This window comes from Stylophora pistillata, chromosome 4, assembly GCF_964205215.1.
Source record: "Stylophora pistillata chromosome 4, jaStyPist1.2, whole genome shotgun sequence".
Taxonomy (NCBI): domain Eukaryota; kingdom Metazoa; phylum Cnidaria; class Anthozoa; order Scleractinia; family Pocilloporidae; genus Stylophora; species Stylophora pistillata.
In genome coordinates this window covers 35,809,826-35,830,878 of record NC_142522.1, presented here as the reverse complement: position 1 = coordinate 35,830,878, position 21,053 = coordinate 35,809,826, and the positions used below count along the sequence as shown (strand labels likewise).

The window sequence follows — 21,053 nt, the reverse complement described above, 5'->3', positions numbered from 1 at the left end:
AGACCGGATCGGACCGGATTGACAAAACCTGGATCGGATTTGCGTCCGATTGATAAAACCCGGACCGGGTCCGAAAAATCGGATCGCCATAAATTTCCCGCCTAAAAAGGGTCACGTAACATCTCATGATCAAGTTTTAGCATAGAAATACGACTGCCTTTTTTTCGCAGCTCAGTGAAGCAAAGTTGTAATGGTTCTCTTTCGTATAAGATATTCCGCAGGCGCCCCCACCACTATACTATGGGTATCGTTGTTTCGCCTAAATAGGCATAAAGAACTATAGAAAACAGACGAGGTAAGTTCACATACTTTATTAGTTTGAAAACTATACGTAATTATGCGATAAGAAACACATTTGTAGCCTTGCACACTGTATGATAGTATTTTTTTTAATTTATTTAAACATTATTGTAAATTACTGAACCATCATTGTAAATAGGTGCCGAAAAGCATGTTTAGGACTAAAGATTGTCATTATCATAACGAACATTTTGATAGAACGCTATTACGTACTCCATACACTGTTTTATTGAGCGCTCAAAATCGACGGTCGACACTGTAATGTAACACCGCTTTTCGCAACGCTGTTACTATGCGCCACTTGCATTGTAACACAACACCACTTTCCCGTCACGGTCACGTCCGCTCGTAATGAAAAAACTATAAGCTGTATTCACTGTTCGTTTGTACTGTATAACACCTACCAATAAGATCAGAATATAGGATATTAAAATTTTTCGGGTCCGGTCCAGGTTTTGTCAATCGGACGCAATCCGACCAGGTTTTGTCAATCCGGTCCGATCCGGTCTAGGTTTTGTCAATCCGATCCGATCCGATCCGATCCGATCCGATCCGATCCGATCCGGTCCTGGTTTTGAAAACGCCCAAGCAAGCTATATGAAGCGTCATGGTATCAAGCCAAAAAAGAATCAATTGATTTTACATACGAACGAACGAACAAAAGGAGACGAGATCGAAGAAGACTTAACGAACACCAAGTTATGTACTGACTGCTGTTATAATGCAAAGATACGAAATGGCGTTGCTATGCCAGTTCTCATCATATAAAATCATATTTAGGTGGGTGAAGTAAGTGTGCATAACACAATCCGTAACACAACACTGTTTTAGGGGGAGGGGTGGGGAGGGAGATGGAAGTGCTCAACCAAGTTGAACACAACCCGCATAAATATATAAAAGCCTCCAACACAATAGAGAAAAATCTTTCAAACATTCTCCGAACTGTGCACCATATTGGACAAAAAAAAACTGGAGAAAACGATTTCTGTGATATCAGCTCTACAACTGAGCTTTCAGAGGCAGAAATCCATGTGAAATCTTTAGATGGCAGACCCCTCTACAGGCCGTTGAAGTTGACCTTTATTTTACCTCTACAAAAAAAAGTGCCAAGAACCTTCTTTCAACGGGTCACTGTTCAGACTTAAACATGACAAGAAATTTCTATTTTAAAAACGAAAAAAGGACCATCTGCTAGCACACGATACAGTGATCATACAGACCGGCAATAATATTGCTCTCCAAAACTAGTTGACCAGCTGCTAGGCTTTTCTTGCTCAATTGATATTGTCACCGTTGTTGAATTTCCTTTTTTGCCTTCAAGAAAAAATTAAAAATTTAGCCTCCGCGGCTAATTTTCCATTCATGCTCATATTTAAAAGCATGTTCGTTTCTTAGTTTAACTGCAGAAAAAGCATATACACAAAAGATATGTCAGAGATAATGTTTGCCAAGGCTAAACTGTAAGAGTGGAATGTCCTTAAACCTCTTTCCAGTTCACATCCTCAGCATCTTTGTCACTCACCTTCATTACAATCTTTCCGCTTTCAAGTTGCCTCATTCAAGGGAGTGAGCCTTCCCACGTATATTACTTGGCAAAACTTGTCATGAAAAATTCTCTATACAAGTGCCAATTAGGTGAATATTGTCAAGGTAGACTTTACGTTGCAAGTGCCTTGATCGATCACAACCCGGAAAAAGTCCAACTTCAGTTCTAGTTGATTCATGTATCTTTAACTAATTCACCCGGCTCTTATTTACAGGCGCCGCCTAAAAACTCTTTATTCTCGTCTTCATTTTCAGACGGTGCTGCTGCTTCCAGTTCTTCCTCAAAAATTTTTTGGACGTCTTCTTCTCTTAATTCTTGTTCTTGCTCATGTTTGCTGATTTCAGTTACCCCGTGCATGCGCTTATATGTTTACGTTTCTTATTAGCCGCGAAGCATGAGTTACGCAGATGCGAACCATCCATGAGCTAAACTGGACAGGGAACCGTGTCTTGCTGTGCGCCGTGCAATCTTATACAAAGGACCACATTATTCACCTTAATCACGTTACTGCAGGTAGAGAGAGATCGAATCGTTCTCTGTTATAGATATAGAGGCAAGACCGATACCACGTAGATAAGTAAATTTTAAGACGGAGCACTATATTTCGGCTGGCCAAACCAGCCTTCTTCAAGTGCAGTGGGAATTAACAAAGAATTGGGGTGATGCTTCATAGATAGCTGTATGATGCAACAGCGGAAATATGTAAAACTAATTTGATTGACAATGAGATAACAATAAAAATAGAAATAGTGAGCAAAAATAGAAATGAAGTAAGGTAAATTGGATAAATAACTAGAAACTAACACATTTCTTCGCTAGCGTTAAGGCCATCTGGATAAATAGTGTTGCCTCTTGAAATTAAAAAAAGCTTCCCTGGCCTTGCTTATCGAGTCTCTCTTGGAAAACACTTTTTCGATGGCGATTAGCTCCATGTCGTGAGCAGAGTGGTTAGGAGAGGAAATGAAGTGTTCTGCCGCAGTAGTAGGCTTAGATTTAGAGTTAGGTTTATCAATGGTACGGCGGTATTCATTAAAACGGTCTTTTAAACGTCGTTTAGTTTCTCCTATGTATTGTAAGTTACAACGGTTACACTGAATTAAGTAGATAAGGTTTTTAGTGTCACAGATCAAGTGAGATTTAATGGGACGTGTTTCGCCGGTAGAAAAAAAGGTATAGTTAGTAAGACCGTCAGAGATGTAGGGGCAAGTAGCGCAGTTTCTACCACAACGGAAAGAGCCGGGGGGGAGTTGAGGATGGGAAGTGGTAGAATTAGAAGGGAGTTTGGCTGTTACTAATGTGTCGCGAAGGTTGGGGGAGCGTCTGAAGGCGACTACTGGCAACTGAGGAAAAGCTTTTTTTGCAGCGGTTAGAAGACTGCAGTAGATGCCAGTGTTTTTTGATGATGTTGGAGATGTGAGGAAGCGACGAATTAAAAGTAGTTATAACTGGAAAACGGTTAGGTTTTTTTTACGTCTTTAGTTTGTAAGGTGAGTGTGCGGGAGATGTCAGCGGCGCGTTGTATTTGTTTGGTGACGAACTTATGGCTGTCACCTCGTTTGAGAAGGTATGAGGTAAGTTGAGCGGCGCGAGTCTCAAAAGCTTTATCTGTAGAACAGATACGTCGTAGGCGGAGTGCTAGACTGAACGGAATGGCTTTTTTGGTATGTAATGGATGGCAAGAAGAGTGCAATAGATACATATGTTTGTCTGTGGGTTTGGTGTAGAGGTCAGTGGAGATATTACTGTCGGTGGTTAAAGAGACACTTGCGTCAAGGAAAGCCACATTAGTGGAAGAGTGTGAGCTGGTGAATTTGATGGTGGGGTGGATATTGTTAAGATAATCGATGAAAATATTTAGGTTATCTAAACCTTCGGTCCAGACCATAAAGATATCGTCGATGTATCTAAACCAAGTGTGGGGTTTACATAGGGCATTTTGTTATCGCAACACAATTACATATTGCCACCTTAGGGGTAATATTTTGCCTTTAATTTTGTTACATTTTCACAGCTCGCGTGTCCTTAACGGTTTATAGTGTTTCAACTTCTTGTTATGCAAATTTTGTTATTTTCTTGGCGATAGACAATTGCATTTAGCAAGACAGCGAGAAGGTTGCTTCCGCCACTTGCAAGTTTGAAACAGAAAAAATTATTTAGTCAAAAATTTTTGTGGCTCAAATTAGACTGGGGAAACGTTTTAATTTGATGATCAAAAGCGCTTAGATTTTTGACGCACTTACTTCAAATTTTCTTGTAACTGAATATGCAACGAGGTTTCGAAATTATTCTGTTTTGAATATTTGAAGATTCGACATTCGTATCGTATCCAATGGAATCGAATGGAGTCGAATACGGCTACTTGAATTCTCTATTTCATGGACTCACCTACGTTTGAAATTGTGATATGCTTCGGCTAATGATATTTTCGATTTTCTAGAGTTGTTTCCGGCGCCAAGGAAGACAAGTTGTTGACGTCTGCATAATCATACACTCTTCTTTGCATGACAAAGTATTCTGTTCGCTTAATTACATGCAAACACTTCATAATATTTTAAACAAAAGGAGGACTTAAGCGAAAGCAGCCGGCCAATTTCTTCTTGACAGATGAGTTATTCCATATCAGCTTCCAAGGTATATCACTACTTAGCCTGCAAGCCGAATCTGCAATATTTACCATAGAATACTGAACAAGTTTATTACAGATTTCTCATATAGTTATACTTGGACTGACTGGGCAACATAGACAGCTTGTAAGATTGTACAACGGATTTCGTCCAAATAGGTACAATATCTGAAATATATAAGACTAACACATAAATACAATCTCCATAGGATTGCTGTATTGCAATGTGCGTTAGTCATTGAGAGAATCGGAAACATGCAGCAAAAGACTTTGTATAAGCAGCTTTGTCCTTTGGTACTTTTGGCATTGGTTGTACTTGTTCCACGAAATGTCGGAGGTGAGTTTATTCCCAGTTGACAAAATTAATTTCCATGAACCCACTGCATAGCGAATTTTCTCTCCCAAATAAAAGTTTCACGTTTCAAAACCTAGGTGCTCGCCGGGTTTGCATCCGTTTTGCGAAGTCGTTGTCTTGTGACAAGATGCTAAATGAAGTTACGATGAATATATGAAGTTCACATATTCATCCTATGTGATTTGTCATCACTGGTTTATTACGAATCAACTTAACGGCCTGCTCCCAGTTGGCTTGTTAGCTCAATTGGTAGAGCGCTGCACTAGTATCGCAGAGGTCAGTGGTTCGAATCCCGTACAGGCCTGATTTTTTTCAGGTCTGATTTTCGTTATTGCATGAAGAGCGCTCTCTACTGCGAGGATCGTGCATCATACGTATGCTAAATAAGTTGATAACTGCAAGCGGTAATATAAGAGAGACTTAATTACCGCATTACCTCACCAAGATCAAAGGACTTCAAACTCTACAAGAAAGCTACAATAGTTGTACATCGACAACCGTTTTCCTAAAGGCAGTGAACAGACTTTCGAAATTTCGGCTAGTTGAGACAAAACAAAGGTACGTACAGCGGACAGAAAAGTAGCTCGAGACAGAACGATTTTAAGCTGACGAGCTCACAACTTAAGTACGTAAGCAACATATATATGTACACAGTTTGCAAAGGTTTTTATTTTTACGCAGAGATCCTTGAATTTAAAGCTTGCTTTTTTCATCTCAAGGAGCAAAAATACGCTGATTCACCTAGTATTACGTAGGGAACCATGTTGGGTATTGTGGTGCCGACATTGTTTACATTTAAAGCTGACGTCATAAGAAAAGTGGATGATTTTTGTAAACAGTTTTTAAGTGAAACATGATATACTTTAGAGCATGCTAAGTAAACTCTGATTCTTTTTTAATGTTTGGGTTTTGCGTGACCAAGGAAAAGTCCAGTTGAGATCTAGCACTGAATGAAGCTATTGATTACAACCTGCCATTAACGAAATATCGCCAATCGTTTAATTATTTATAGTTGATTTGAAAATTCCGCTTTAACTGAAGCGTGCTTAATAATATTGGAACGAGAAAATTTTTTGTTCCACTTTATCTCAAAGTGGAATAACACCGCACACGGCCGTCGGTGCAATGAAAAATTAGAATAGAAACCTAAATTTATACCAACTAGTGCAATATATCTTTAGAGTTACCTTGTATGAGGAGCAAGTGATGTACTATCTGTTCTGATTTTTGTGTTAACAATTAAGATGCAAATATGCATCGGCATAAACAAGGGTTTTAAAAACCAGTATCGATTAAGGGCACCGCTTAGCATGGGAATAAATCGTTTAAAGAAAAAAATATGCGTGCGAATAGGAAAAACGGGTGCCAGGCACCTAGTTGCGCCTGGTTGTTCCTTGAACAAAAGATATCTTTTGTTTATCTTACATTTGAATTTTTTGTTCTTTAAGATTACGTAACGCGTTCTTGCCATCACGAAGAGCTTTTCAACCCTTTCTGTTTTATGAAATAAAACTCCAAGTTTGGATTGTTTGAATTATTCCGTGGTAACAAAACCTAAATTGAAGAAGCTTAATCCACTTTAATATTAGTCAGCCGATCCTGTTTGGAAGAACAACAAGTCCTGTCACATCTCAGCAGAAATTGTCGTCGTGTTGCTATGACTACGTAGCCCGAGGCATGATTGCTCGCATAATCTACAGTCTTTGATCAGTATATCTTATACATGTCTGAATTGTGTTTGTGAAATTTATATTATGAGAGAACCATCCTCGAATAGAACTTGTCTTGTTTCAAGAAATAGTCCATTATCCATAACATACAACATTGCCTCGTGTTAATTAGAAAAGGTTTTATCCATTTAGCTTAAATTTGGAAAAAAAAAAAAATGGTTAAAACTCTTGTCATGATCAGGGGTCAAGATTTCCATCAGGCCTCGAAAATTAATCGAAAGAAATTTCCAACTGCCTGAGGAGTACATTGCGTCTGTGAAAACTACATTCTTTTCTTTAAAAAAAAATGCAGTCTTGAGTGATACCTGTGTTTTGCATTGCAGGAACACTTGGTTGTCAGAGCGACCCAAGCCTCTACTTCATCGACGATCATAATATCAAATGTGCCCCTGTGAATTCTTTGCAAGAATCTAACCCTTCATTTCAAACGGTGGTCAAAAGCATTGCTGAAGGAGCAGGAATAGACATTGATGTGCGAAACAGAATGATCTATTGGAGTGACACCACGGCGTGGACCATAAACCGAATGAACTTGACCTCAGGGGAAGTAAAAGTCATTGTTAGGCAGAATGTGGGGGAGGTTTATTCCCTGGCTGTTGAATGGGAAAGCGGCTTGATCTACTGGACGGATTTTATCTATGAAAGGATAGAAGTAGCTAAACTTGATGGCAGCTCTAGGAAAACTCTTGTGACACAGAACGCGCGTTCACCTGTTGGAATTTCAGTCGATCCAGGAAGTGGGTGAGTAGTTACAGTCTCGAACCTGCTTTTCCTATTGCATCTTTATCCTTGGCAAGTTTTGTTAGGTACTGCAGGTTGAATAATTTGACAAGTCAACCAATATAAGACGTATTAGTCATGTTTTCAATAAGGAGGCTTGTTTGGGTAAAATTTTTGATGATGAAGTCGCTAAAGATGCTTGTCAAAGATTGTCATGGTGTTTTTGAGGTAAAATTGAAATCTGCGTTAGCACACATTAGCGGTTAAGTATCCTTGACACTTTAAATTTGAAAATTTCTTTGCTGAAATTTAAAATGAAAATGTTCACTCCGACAAACGCACTTGCTAAGGAAATTCTGTTCATACAAATCCAGCTTTCTGCCTACGAAAATTTTTAAGGTTTTAATCATTTACCTTTTTCACTGAATTGAGGTCAAACTTGAACTTTTACCGCAATTGTTACTAATGTCGCAATCTGATTGGCCAATTTGCCGTTGTCAACAGACAACGCTGCTCGTGTCAATGTGTCACGTAATGGTCATGCCTAGGAGAAACGGCTTTTATTTGACGTCAGTATTGCGGTAAAAAACGAATCGACAGTGGTTTAGTGGACAGAGCTGAATAATAAAATGCTACGTCAGCGGGTTGCGGTCAACAACGTGGGCTCAAGTGTCCTAGGTCTAAAATTTAGTGAAATTAGCGGAAAATAGTAATGGCTGACTTTTAAAACCGAGGAACTCTGTTTTCATCGAAGGCATTTTCCTATTTCCAGAGGTTTTAAAGAGAAAATTAATTTTTGAAACTTTTCTGGGGGTGTACCAAGTTTTTGGAGGTTGCTCTGTAAAAGAAAAGCGGCAAGGAAAATGACACCTCGAAGCAACTGAATAGGAAATCATTCATGCGAACGACTCAAAATCCGTGTTTCTGCGGCAAAATCTAGCGTATGCGTGCACGTTATTCAGCTCTGTCGGTTTAGTGTGGTCTGATTTCTTATCGACGACAATTTTATTCGCCATCACAATAGTCAAATCATCATAGAGAAACTGCAAATTATATCTCAGAGGTTCTTTTTTTCGGCAGATACATGGTATGGGTGGAGCACGATTATGCAACGAGAAAGATAATGCGTGCAGATTTAACTGGCGAAAATCCTCTGGAGTTACAAAAACTCTTTCATGGCCTGCCGTTTTACGTCATTATCAATCACAGCGATAATCGTGTGTACTGGACCGACATTCGTCTTTCATTTACCTTCATTGGGTCAATTGGAATTAATGGCAAGGGTTTCAAAGCAGAGAAATATCTTCATCCAAGTTACTTTCCGTTTGATTTGGCAATCTCTCAGAATACCTTTTATTGGGCTGACCAGAATTTGCATGGAGTCTCATGGTTCAATTTGCAGAGTTCATCTTCCAGAGTGGTGAATCGTCAAAATCTATCTCCTCATGACTTAATTGGAGTGACAATATCCGATTCATCAACTCAGCCAATAGGTACGTATGATGCACGATCCTATTCTATCTCAACCAATAGGTATTTGATAAGGATCTTTGAGCTTTAGTAGTCAGTGTTTGACTGAGACGCGGGTACGCATAATCTCATAACGTGTCATCATACTTCAGAAATGGTTTGAAGTCAGATTATGATGTAGAGTTTACACCAAAAGCACTTTGGGCAAATGTTTGGGGCAACATTTCAACCGGGATGAGGGCTCAACATCTTTCAAAACATTAAATCACTCTTTAGTATATCGATTATTTCTATCCTACCTATTGACTGACGTGAACGCAGTAAAATTGAATCAGTTTTCCAACACCAATTGATTTCTACCGAAAACTACTGATACGTCAGTAGGTCTTACAAGCTTCTCGTGTGCCTCGTTCGTTGCTTCAAAGCAACTTAGCGTTAAATCTATAAAGACGAGTGGCATTTCTAGGTCCTAAGCAAATTTCGTCTTTGACCGACTTTCATTGGCAAGTTTCTCTAAGAGAACATTAAAGAATATTCTAGGTGGCAATCATTTGACAAGATCTTCTCTCATGGAGAAAAGTTGTCAATTCAACAATGAAAAATATCAAGGGAACACTCGTCGGGAAAACTGAATGAAGTCCCATTTCGGCAGAAATGTGCACAAATTGATTTTACTCTCTATTTTCAGCGATCCAGGAAAATCCGTGTGTAGTTAATAATGGAAATTGCAGCGATTTATGCTTGTTAACCCCAGGAAGAGCAAGAAAGTGCGCATGCCCTGAAGGAGTTAAATTGAAGAATGACGGCATGACTTGTGAAAATGGTAAGCAAATCAGTATAATGGGGAAATGACTCAGATGAAAATACAAATGGTCAATGATAAACAAAGCTTAGACTAGAAAACACATATTACTTCTGCTGTTTACATTTCTCTGATCCCATTAAAATTTCAGAGTATAGACGCTATAAAGCCATGATGAGCCTGCACTCTGAACTTGTCACCGACTCATAGCACGTAACCTAGGTTAGATGCTTTTGATGACGTGACCAGTTATCTTTTGAATTCATAACTATGAAATCTTGTTTAAAACAAAAAGGAAATGTTGCGGCTTTATAATGAAAATCACTTTTACCATATCATACTATATTTCATAAAAAACGTTCAAACATTTACTCGTGATTTTTTTTTTTGAAGACGCGAATCTAATGAGAAATTATAACTATGCAGTGAATAGTTCGGGGAATTAATAGTGTATAGTAAGAGATAAATCAGTGGTGGAAAACCGAAGACGGCGATGAGAGTTTTAGGCGAAAGAATGATCAGTTTGCCATAGCGCTAATGGAAGAATCTGTTCGGTTCCCCAGAAACTGCGGCTGCAACAGTACCACCGCCCCTTCCAGGTATGTTCGCAATTCTTAACAGTACAAGCACATTTTAGTTGTGAAAACTAGAATTGGTAGTCAAAATATCCCTAACTTTACACAAAGTCCTTCTCACAGGAGCATTTCAGCGCACATTTTAGAATCAGGACTGAGTAGCATTGATGTCCCCAGGCTATCCATGCCGACCAATGAGAATTTAAGGAATTCGTTTAATGCACGGCAAGTGTTCTTCACTGCAGTATCAGGAAAATCAAAGGTTATTTTTTAAACCGTTTCGAACTAAGTTGGTGAAGTTAACCTTGTAAGATTTACGTACAGCTTCATGTTGTTTCTAGGGTCTTTCTCGTTCAGACAAGTTTTGATCAAAATATTGTGAAATGATTACTCCAAAAAGTTCCATCGATCGAAGCCAACATGATTAAAAACAGCAATGAACGCTAGAAAGTTAAAACTCACCACTTACAGATTTGTGTAACTTGAATCTCCAGCCATCCAAGTTCGCCTCAGGCCCCTGAGCGCCTCCGCGGAAGGCAGAGGCCGCGTTGAAATTCTCTACAACGGGGTTTGGGGAACAGTTTGTGACGATTACTGGGGCCTGGATGAAGCGCACGTTATCTGTCGCATGTTGAACTATTCGGGAGCAGAATTTGCACCGCGTAATGCATTCTTTGGCCGTGGACAACGTACCATGCCAATTCACCTAGACAATATTAAATGTCGAGGCGATGAGTCGACAATTGCTGCTTGTCGCCATAATGGTTGGGGCCAAAATGATTGTTACCATTCAGAAGACGCCGGTGTGATATGTTGGACCGACTCGGCTCCTCCTGTACAAGGTATGGAGCCAATTGTAGTGCAGCGTTCTCGCGATTGACAATTTCACTCTTTTCTTGGTCGTCTTATAAGGATTAGTTGCAAATGTTCTTATTTGTAATTGTAAGAATAGAATGTTTTGATACGCCAAAATTACAAGAGTTTATCAGGAGTCTGCAACTTCTGTGATTAAAAATGGCTTAGTTCCATTTCCTTCTGAGCGGTACCATTACATTTATGAACTATAAAAGCTCTAACTTTGTAATCTTCCAATTAGAGTCACACTAACAGTTAATCAGTGCGGATAAGGATATACTCGTTACCGAGCTTTGTTTCACAAGTAGAGTCAAGCTGTTCAAGTTCAGTACTCATATAATAAGAAGCCAAATATTTTATTTCACTTTGCAGAGCCAACTTTGGCCCCTGGACCCCATCCAGGTATTTGTCTCCTTTAGATTAATATTGTAAAGTTATTAGTTGATCACCGTTTCTTGTTCCACATAAAATTACCCTGTCTACCATCGAATGGCTTCGTTCTGGTGCCTTCTAATAAAGGCGATGAACGAGGGCAATGACATTGACGATAGTGGCAAGGACACCAAGATGATGACGGTAACTATGATGAATACGATAATCTGCAATGATCTGCCACTCAACGACACCAATAATATATATTTCCATTGATAACTGAAAAGAAATGGGAAGCCAAAAGTGGACCTTCATTCCTCATAATGTGCTGAAAGTAAACCGTTGAGTGTGACTCTCAAAATTGTATTCCTTTTGAGATTGATTATTATCAGTTCCTGGTTAAAGTCGATCACTAATCCGGCGCTCGAGGCTAGTTCGGTAGAATGATCCACACACCAAGTGACACAGACAAGTTCTGGTTAAAGCTTACACTTTCAGTTTAAAGTACTGCACCTGTAACTGACAAGAGTCTTCCGCGAGGCAAATGAAAAACGTTCACTGGTATCGAAATTAGTATGACGAATGTTGAGAAATGTAAAATTTAATATTTTTATGTTTCAAACAACAACAAACATATGAAACATATGTATGAACTGCGGTTATGAAACGTATATGTGCACGATCCTTCAGGTCCGATTTTCACTATTGCTCAAATAGTGCTTTACTGCGAAGGATCGTGCACATATACATTTTTATGTTTCCTTGTCTCATCGCAGAACTGAAAGTGCAATTACAAGGTGGAGACAGTCATTACAAGGGTAGAGTTGAAATTTACCTGAATGGGACCTGGGGGACAGTATGTGACGACTCTTGGGGAATCGAAGAAGCCAACGTTATTTGCCGAATGCTCAACTTCACGGAAGGAGCTGTTAGTGCGCAGTGTTGTGGATTCTATAATGGATATGGAGTTTCCGAAAAGATTTGGCTGGATGATGTCCATTGCGTTGGAAATGAAAATAGCATCGCGGAGTGTCGCCATGGCGGCTGGGGAAAACACAACTGCCGTCATTCAGAAGATGTAGGGGTCGTTTGCAAGCATGCGCCATTGTCAACACCAGGTAGGCATAGACTTTCTGTTTTTGGCTTTTTTTAATTTTCTCAGTCACTATTGTCTTTTCCTTTTTCCTTATCATTTCGAATTTTCCTTTTACTATACTTGAGTAGCAACGGCTCACTTGCTTGCCCACTAAATTATGGAAGGGACAATTTTCAATCCCGAAATCGCTTGTTTGTTAGCTGTACGGCTTCAATTCATCCAATCCGTTCCGTGACATCCAGATAAATTTCTAAGATTAGATTAAGGCAATTTCTTGTTGAGGAATAAGTTATTAGTAATACAGTATTTATAACCGTATAGTAAGACAAGGGACACCACTTGAGTGCACAAAGCATTATAACCACCATTTTGATAAGAGAGGGGCTTATATGCTCCCTCCTTCGTTTTCCGATATCCGTTTACAGTGTTCATTATTGTTTTCCATCAAGATCAAATGGTACGACTAGCAGATGGAGGTCGAGAGAGCGAAGGACGTGTGGAAGTATTCCACAATGGAGAGTGGGGAACGGTTTGTGATGACCACTGGGATATCGACGATGGAGATGTTGTATGCAAAATGCTGAATTACTCACGAGCGCTGCGAGCCCCCAAACAGGCTTTCTTCGGTCAAGGAAATGGTAAAATTTGGCTTGGCAATGTGAAATGTCGCGGAAATGAAACAGGTCTTTTGCAATGTGGACACCAGGGTTGGAATGTTGACCATTGTGATCACCATGAGGATGCATCAGTTATATGCGAAACTGAGGCACCGTATTTAGGTGAGTTAATTCTATGACACTCACAATTCATATGTTGAGTCAACCCAATTCATTTGATTTTACTTTCCACTGCCCTTTTTTCTCTGTCTGAGTTTTGTCGTGTTTTACATTTAGTTCTGTAGCCTTGTCTTATTAAAAATCATTGATCAACCAATTGCTAGAAACTAGAGCAAAAAACTTCGGATCATGAAGAATTGTTGTCAAATACGACAAGCCCCCTAAAAACTAGAAGATACTCCGTGAGGAAGGTTCACAGTTCGACTCCAAATGTTTCTTTTTTTCTTTTTTTCTTTTTTTCAGAATCCAAAAGTTTTATTCTTGCCTGTGGATTTGGACGCGATCTTCTTTATCATGTCCCTCTTGATAACGATCTGCCTGAAAAAGGTATACCCTTAGCAATAAAGACTAACAAACCACTGGCGGTAACCTATAACACAAAAGACAACATGGCGTACTGGACAGAACGGTCTGGATCTATCCTTCGTGCTTATTTGAACGGCAACTCCAGAGAAACATTACTAACAGGTCTTACGCGTCCCACAGCTATAGAAATAGACTACGTGGGTCATAATCTATACGTAGCAGATCAAAATGGCGTGACAGTATCGAAGCTTGATGGCTCATATCAGACCCTCTTGATCAACTTGACATCTTGCCATGGAATTGCTTTGGACACCGTGTCAGGGTAAGATCTCTTTTTTTATAATCTTCATTGCTTGCTCACATAAACATCATATCATTTCCTGTACTCTGATTGAAGTTTTCCTTCTAAATTTTTTTCTATCAGGCATATATATTTTACTGTGACTGGTGTTAGTCCAAGAATACTACGCGCAGACATGGATGGTAAAAATCTGCTTGTTTTAACCAATGTGTCTTCTCTAAGAGGAACCACATTGGACATAGCATTGGATAAGGTTAATAATCGACTTTACTACTCGGACGAAGGCAACAACTTAGTGAAGTATATCAATTTAACCAGTCGAATGCATCACGCTGTATTGTACAGTAATCCTCGCAGACCTGTTGGCCTTACTTTATTCAATGGAACCCTTTACTGGACCGGTGAAGGGACGGTGGAGTCGTTTAGTGGTGGCATTTATAAGGTTCAAACTGACACTTTGAATGGGGGCATTGTTCGTGAGGTTGTGGACCTTCTTTCGTATCCTAAAGGAATATATGCCCATGACATCCGAATGAAGATACCACCAGGTAGGGTCTTTATTAAAGGAAGTCTCGCCATGATCAATTTCTGTGACAAAAATAACGCTTCGTTTCAAGAAATGGTCTATTGTTCCGGCTCAAATTCACACTTTAAGTAGTAAACAATAGTCCTTTTGTTCTTTGTAGCGCTGAGGGACTTTGGACGAAGCGACGCGAAAAAGTTCGTGACTAATCGGAAAAAAAATTTTGGCATCACAATTAAGCTATTTGGGAAGAGTAGGTAGCGCATATTTGCACACGACAGGTAAATTGTCACCGGAGTACCCCAAGGGAAAATTAAACGCTGATTTAGCCGCTTCGGAGAAGTGGGTAGCGTAAATTTGTCTCGTCGAGTCAACTCTCAATGGTCTACCCCAGGAAAAAATTGACCGCTAATGTGGCAATGCACACATCGAGAATTCAAAATACGTTATGTGTCTCATTCAGACCACCTCACTCCGTATAAATCTTTCTCCAGAAACTGTCATAGTTCTAAACTAAAGTCTAGTCTTTCCGAGCGTTTAAATTTCCCGCTCGTATGCTAATCGGAAACTTCGACAAATCCCTCGTGTGTTCTAAAGCTGTTGCGCCATTGTTAAAAAATGGCCATATAGGGTCATTTTTCGCTTGTCTAACAAAGCCTATTGTTATCAAATTTGAGCCACTTTTCTTGATCTATAATTTTCGTTTTCGGCCATTGTCTGCTAAAGTGGATTATTGATCGATGGAGAAGGAGAGAAAGCAGAGAGGATGCAAAAAATAAGTTCACAGTTTACTCAAACACGAGTCGTGCAACACGAGAGAATTTGTGTCGGCTATCTTCGGTCAACTATTTTTGAGAAATTGTTTCAAGTGAGTTTTATCAATCGTAGAAGTTAGAAATTTATTAAACAAGTATCCTTTACGAACCCAGGTTTTCCTGAATACCTTCTACTGTGCACAGGAAAAGCGTTTCGTCGTGACACGAAATTTTGGGAACGGTAGTTAGTCAGTTAATTGATTGTGTTTTATTTGATCTAGATAAAAGTTGTAATACAAACTATTTTGCTTCTACATTACAAATGGAGGTCCCGTCTCCTGCAGGATTAGGGGTAGGAGACGTTAATTTCCCACGCACGAGATTACTGTGTGATGGATGTCCTCCCCTGGGGTGGGATGGGTGGGTTTGTTGGAGCTCAAACCTCGTAGGAGACCTATGTCCTATTGTTTCTGCTCCAGTACTTTTTACAAATCCTTGAATACTCAAATACTGTATTCTATTTTTACCTTCAGTCGATGACAGTCATCCTTGCGCTAGAAACAATGGCAGCTGTTCCCATCTTTGTTTGATAAACCCAACGGGCCACAGTTGCCTTTGTGTTGGAGCAGGTTCATGCCAGACATCTGTCAGCTCATTGGTCCTTGCTACAAGCAGTATGAATACGGTAACCACCACGTCCTTCTCCTCAGCGACACATGCTACTGCAAAATCAACAAAAATTCATACCTCAGTCTTAGTTTCTCCATCAACCTCATCTCCGATCTCCTCATCATCCACTTTGTCTCAACACGCCTCATTTTCTTCTTCTATGACCTACCGTTTGGTGACGAAACTCACAGCTTCGTCAACAGTCAACTTTCCTCCCTCACTAGTGGCTCCAACTGCAACACATGTTAGCCTTAAGCCTTCCCAAGCTCCGTCTGATATCTGCGCATCACAAAATCCTTGTGAAGATCGGGGTAGTTGCCAAGCTGATGTTGTCGAAGGCTACAAATGCGTTTGCTTGGATTATTTCTTTGGCCAACACTGTTCAATAGACATAAGTATGTTATTTCGTTTCGTGGTTCAATAGTTACAGTGACTTCTTTCGTAGCTTTCATTACAGAGAGAATGTGATCGCCTTGCAATAGAGTTTCATCTATCAAATAAGTAGGCTTCAAAGATATAAAACTATGAAAAAAAATTTGTACAATAACACTCTTACATGTTTTCCCTTCATTGCCTTTTCATTCCATTAACTTTTTTCTTGCTGCTCTCATAACAGCCGATAAAGCAACTCAGAGTGCATAGAGCAATTAAGAAACCGAAAAGCAGGGAGCAAGAAGGGGGAGGGGGGGTTGAGCGTTGGAAAGTAGTTTTTGTTGGAAATTTGAAAAGTATTTCATGAAAAATTTAACCAGTTGGGTCCCCGGATAAAGGAGTTCAATTTGTCTTCAACACCCATAACTTTTGTCATGAATATCTACAACGTTTCAATACAAAATCGTGTATATCTAGAGTCTTTGTAAAACTTATCGCTTGATATGCTAATTTTTTCTTTGTAGGTGGTGGAGTGGTGGTCCTTCTGATAAACATTCAAGGAAATGAGGTAAGGGGGGGAGTGGAGGGGCTACTACTTAATATGGATAAATAAAACTTAGGATGCACCCTCTCTCAGCAATCATTATAGGGAATAGAGAAGAAAGCGACAATAAAATTATTTGTAAGTTGGCTTATTGCAATCACATGCGCTCAATTTATCCAGATAATGAAATAACTGATTGAAACTTTCTTTCTTTCGAGAGCTTCAAAATGAAATATTATATAGCAAGCATGGGCCAAAAGAGTACAAAACTTGACTTTTTTTAAGAAATTTAATTTAAACGTATTGACTCCTTTCGTCAGTTCAACAAAACCGACCTGAAACAAGTCATCCTCCAAATCTTGAATCGTCAATGTGAAGATCCTGAAAGCGAACAGTGTCCAATAACACCATCAGGGTAAGCGAAACTGTTGTAGGCAAACCTATGCACTATGGTTTACAATAAACTGTTTTTATAACATAACCAAAGTAAAGCGCGCGCTCTGATTGGTCAATTTAGCGTCCCCCATTTGCCCATGGGTGTACGCTGCTGACGTGAGCAAATGCAAAGACTATTTTTCCGCGCGCGCTTGTTTTTTCTGGTCGCGTAAGATTTGTTAAATAAAAGGGAACTCTTTAGCTACAATGTATCAATGTTATGTTATAAAACAAATGGTAAACATCACAGCGTACACTATTGAGTTATGGATGCACTTGGGAGGTTTGCTAAGCACTCAAGAAGCTAGAGTTTACCATTTGTTAAATCATGCTGTCCTCATAAAGATTTACGAGAAATAAGTCGCAATTTCCCCTAGAGCAAGGCAGGTGTTTGTTCTGAAATTTCTTGTAGAGTAAATCATTTAATGTGAACAAGGCCAAAATGTTTAATTATCCAAACTAAGGGCTTGGCTTGGTCATACCCTAGGCTTGACAGTGACAGATCCTTTGAAGTTTTAAGGGTGGAAAAGCAGGAACAAACGCCACCAAATGATAGTTTCACAAATATGTCTGCTTAGGTAAAATTAAGAATCAAGAGAAAGATTTCAATAGCTTAAATGGCAAATTGTAAGCTTTAGCGGGGTTCTGCATCCATCTTATACGGGTGTCGAATTAGAGAAGTTTGTTAACTTTTTATTTTCCATTTTCTGCAGTGGAGCAAGAAGAAGACGAGCGATAGCTAAGACGACTTTTAGTCCTGAAGAGGTCATAGTAAAGGACCCGAAGCAAATCGATGAAAAACTACAAGTAGAACTAGCTGTCGTCAAACTGAGGCTTGGAGGTTCAGCATTTGTTGTATCCAGCGCAAATCTTAGCAAGATAATACAGGCTTCGGCGGCAGAGATCGGGCAGAGACTAGGGGGGAAGTTGCTAAGTGCTACGCCAAAATTCCCTGTACCAACAACTCATGCCACACAGTCCACCATGTCGGGTGATAAACACATGACGGTAACACAAGGACCACCAAAGGTCAGCACAACTATACCCGGAACAACAACTGGTCAGGTACCAGCTCGTCCGGGTTCTGCATCTGCCAATAAGGGAGGAGACGACGGTGGGGTTATCGGCGGTGTGGTGGTAGCTGCGCTCGTTATCATCATCTTGGTTATCGCACTGGCGGTCTGGTATTTCAGGTAATAACTTAAATATGCTTTCCTTAATTCAGACTATTAAAGATTAAAAACCAAAACCCTCAATGGTGAGCAACAAACGAAAAGTAACAGCCAGTAATTTTTTTGCTATTCATCTCAACTCAGAAGGAAAAAAGGCAGCACAGGTGAACCAAAGCAAAAACGATAAAAAAAAAAAAAAAAAAAAAAAAAAACACCATACACTCAGCTGCAAATTAGCGAACACTTGATTGGAGATCAAACACCAAACAAAAGTTCGGTCAAGTGACAGAGGTTGATCCATAATGTACAAATGAGAATTTCGGTTCTCTCTCCCTGTAAAAGTAAGAAAAACCTTACCCTGAAGACGATGTATCTGCGACAAAAACGATCGAAATGAGCATTTCAACTTCTATAGTAATGAAACCCGTGTAATATTTAAACGAAGGGTTTGTTTTGGGGCCTTCACCAATTAATCACTCTGAGGTGAAACCCTGTACGAAACAATGAGTTCAACGCAGTTGTATAGGTCGTTGCAATTCAAAAACGAATGACGTAAGCCGTAGCCAGAAACAATTAGTTGAAGCCTGTTAGTGAAAGAGGGCTAAAAAAATTGAAGTGTATCTAAAATGAAAATCAAATAGCACAATTTGTTTCTTTGAAATATTTCTAAATCTTGATTTAATTTTTTTTTCTCAATCAAAAGGGTAAAAATTCCTGGCCTTCCTTTTTCTTATAAAAGAAACCATGATGGTCCTGAGCCACGCGTAGCCGCGTTTGAGAATCCCGGATATGACAACGCAATAGGATTTGCGACACATGGTGAAAATCTGTACGACGATCTACCTCCACCGGTTGTTCTGTCCCCGTACGAGGATTTCAATGACTATGGCGCTGTAAGCAATCCCATTTACTCCGAATTTGGCGCCGACCGTGAAGGTTCGGTCAGGAAGTCTAATTTTGGTACAAGCTTGTTCAGCAGCAATGGTAAAGACACCGAGATCGGAGCGAATGATGCTAAGAAAAGCAATGAAAGTATTGCAGGAAATAAGATCTCTCTGGGAGATACCAGTTGGGTTAAAAAGAATCCTGATAGCAAGGAGACTGGTACAAACCAGGGGTATGAAAAGAAAGGCCAAACCGTGCTTGTCTTAGAGGACAGCAACGAGATTAACAAGGCGTCTGAGTTATGAAATGCACTGTTTTAAAAAATGCCGTGAAAAAAGTGGCAATGCTCGCCTAATTGAAAAAAGTTCTTTAAATGAATTCCATACATAATTATGGACTTCTTTACGATAAAATACCATAAAATCATTTTGCCAAACCACGCCCTTTCAGCAGTGTGTACCACAATTATAGCTAACTAGAACTTTGAGTAAAAGACAATCATTAGAAATGTTAATATAGAACAAGAATCGCAGAAGCGCTGTTTTCTCGTACAATAATGAATTGAAGGCTACCTTGAATTTTGTTGATGATATGTGGGAATGAAAACGCATGCGGATTTTAGTTCGTAAGTCAAACTTTGATTTTGCCAATAAAAAAAATCTACTAAATCTTTACTATCTGCAGTTTTTCATAAAGGTTATTTTAAGTTATGGTGATGCCCTTGTAGCTAAAAATATTGAAATGAAAGTTTCCGGTGAAATTCTAAATGTTTGAACCTCTCGGTAAGAAAGGACAATCGTTTAACTCATGACCGCTCGTAAAAACATAAACGCACAACTTGAATTGCAGCTTGTACTAAAGGCCAAACTTCCAAGACTTTTTGCTTCATTTCCACCGTAAAATCCAAGACAACTTTAGCCTAACCAAGGCCTGACTGTAATGCCCCAGTTTGCTGCCGCAACCCACCGAGTAAATAGTAATCTGCCTGACTGGCAATCGGCGATTGTACTATACAATGTATGGCTTTTCACGCGGTCAATAGCGTTGTAAACCCTCCCAGCGGGTTGGATGTCACGCAATACTCAAAGATAGCCAAAAGAGCGTGATGTTTTATATAATTAAACAGCACAAAACTTTGCCTTTTTTGCAACAGATTGAGTTTCGGAAGGATTGGTAATCGAAGTTCATTCATAAATAACGTAGCTGCCTAAACGTGATTCGATAATGCTCCTTTTAAATCGTATCCCACCGTCCCGAATTATTTACGAAAATATATTGAGCCTCTACTCAAATATAAATCAAATCATTTAGTTTCATATTTGCGTTTTCGTATATGCATCAGTCATGTTTTTGCCAAATAATGAGCAATTATTGGACTATGTTGAGCATGATATCATGAATAATCAAATCTAAGGTCTGAGTTATCTGCCGAAACCGAAGACTGAGACAAATAACAAAGACCAGAAGCTTGATAATTCCTGATATCATGCGAAAACCGAATTCAATAATTCTTTTATTAAATTTGAACCTGACATGATGAATGCAACTTTCTGTGCAGACATTGCATTTATCATGTCAACTTCAAACGCCATTTTATATTGATTGAATGTTCTCGACCACTGAGGAATGAAAAGTTTACAAGAATGAGCAAAACAGTTTCAAATACGTCTTGGTTTCAGACGCTTGCAGTGATGAAAATAATTTCTGGTCTAACAAAAAATATTTCAGTAGCACTCAGGGCTCAATATTCAATGAAAGCTACCTCAGAGCAAACTGATTTAGTCTTTCCCGATGTATAAAATTATTTTCGT

The 21,053-nt window shown here is 39.4% G+C and overlaps 1 protein-coding gene across 4 annotated transcripts; it reads left to right on the top strand.

Annotated features, from left to right (window-relative positions):
• The first annotated feature begins 3,345 nt into the window (after positions 1-3,345).
• On the top strand, positions 3,346-19,910 carry LOC111327827 (uncharacterized). Of its 4 annotated transcripts, none has more exons than XM_022932113.2 (17): positions 3,346-3,417; positions 4,679-4,806; positions 6,878-7,295; positions 8,355-8,767; positions 9,433-9,567; positions 10,110-10,145; positions 10,616-10,963; positions 11,349-11,378; positions 12,125-12,466; positions 12,894-13,223; positions 13,524-13,908; positions 14,011-14,435; positions 15,699-16,229; positions 16,731-16,774; positions 17,071-17,165; positions 17,899-18,378; positions 19,061-19,910. In XM_022932113.2, the coding sequence occupies exons 1-17, from the start codon at positions 3,413-3,415 to the stop codon at positions 19,545-19,547; spliced, it is 4,632 nt and encodes a 1,543-aa protein (XP_022787848.1). In that variant the 5' UTR covers positions 3,346-3,412; the 3' UTR covers positions 19,548-19,910. The 4 variants fall into 4 exon arrangements, with proteins under 4 accessions (XP_022787848.1, XP_022787850.1, XP_022787849.1 ...); XM_022932115.2 differs by lacking the exon at positions 3,346-3,417 and adding an exon at positions 3,489-3,507; XM_022932114.2 differs by lacking the exon at positions 3,346-3,417 and adding an exon at positions 3,858-4,477.
• The last annotated feature ends 1,143 nt before the right edge of the window (positions 19,911-21,053 follow it).

Coding starts and splice junctions, on each gene's coding strand:
- LOC111327827 (XM_022932113.2), top strand. Junction 13,224..13,523: donor AACTGAGGCACCGTATTTAG/GTGAGTTAATTC, acceptor TCTTTTTTTCAG/AATCCAAAAGTTTTATTCTT. Junction 16,230..16,730: donor ACACTGTTCAATAGACATAA/GTATGTTATTTC, acceptor TTTTCTTTGTAG/GTGGTGGAGTGGTGGTCCTT.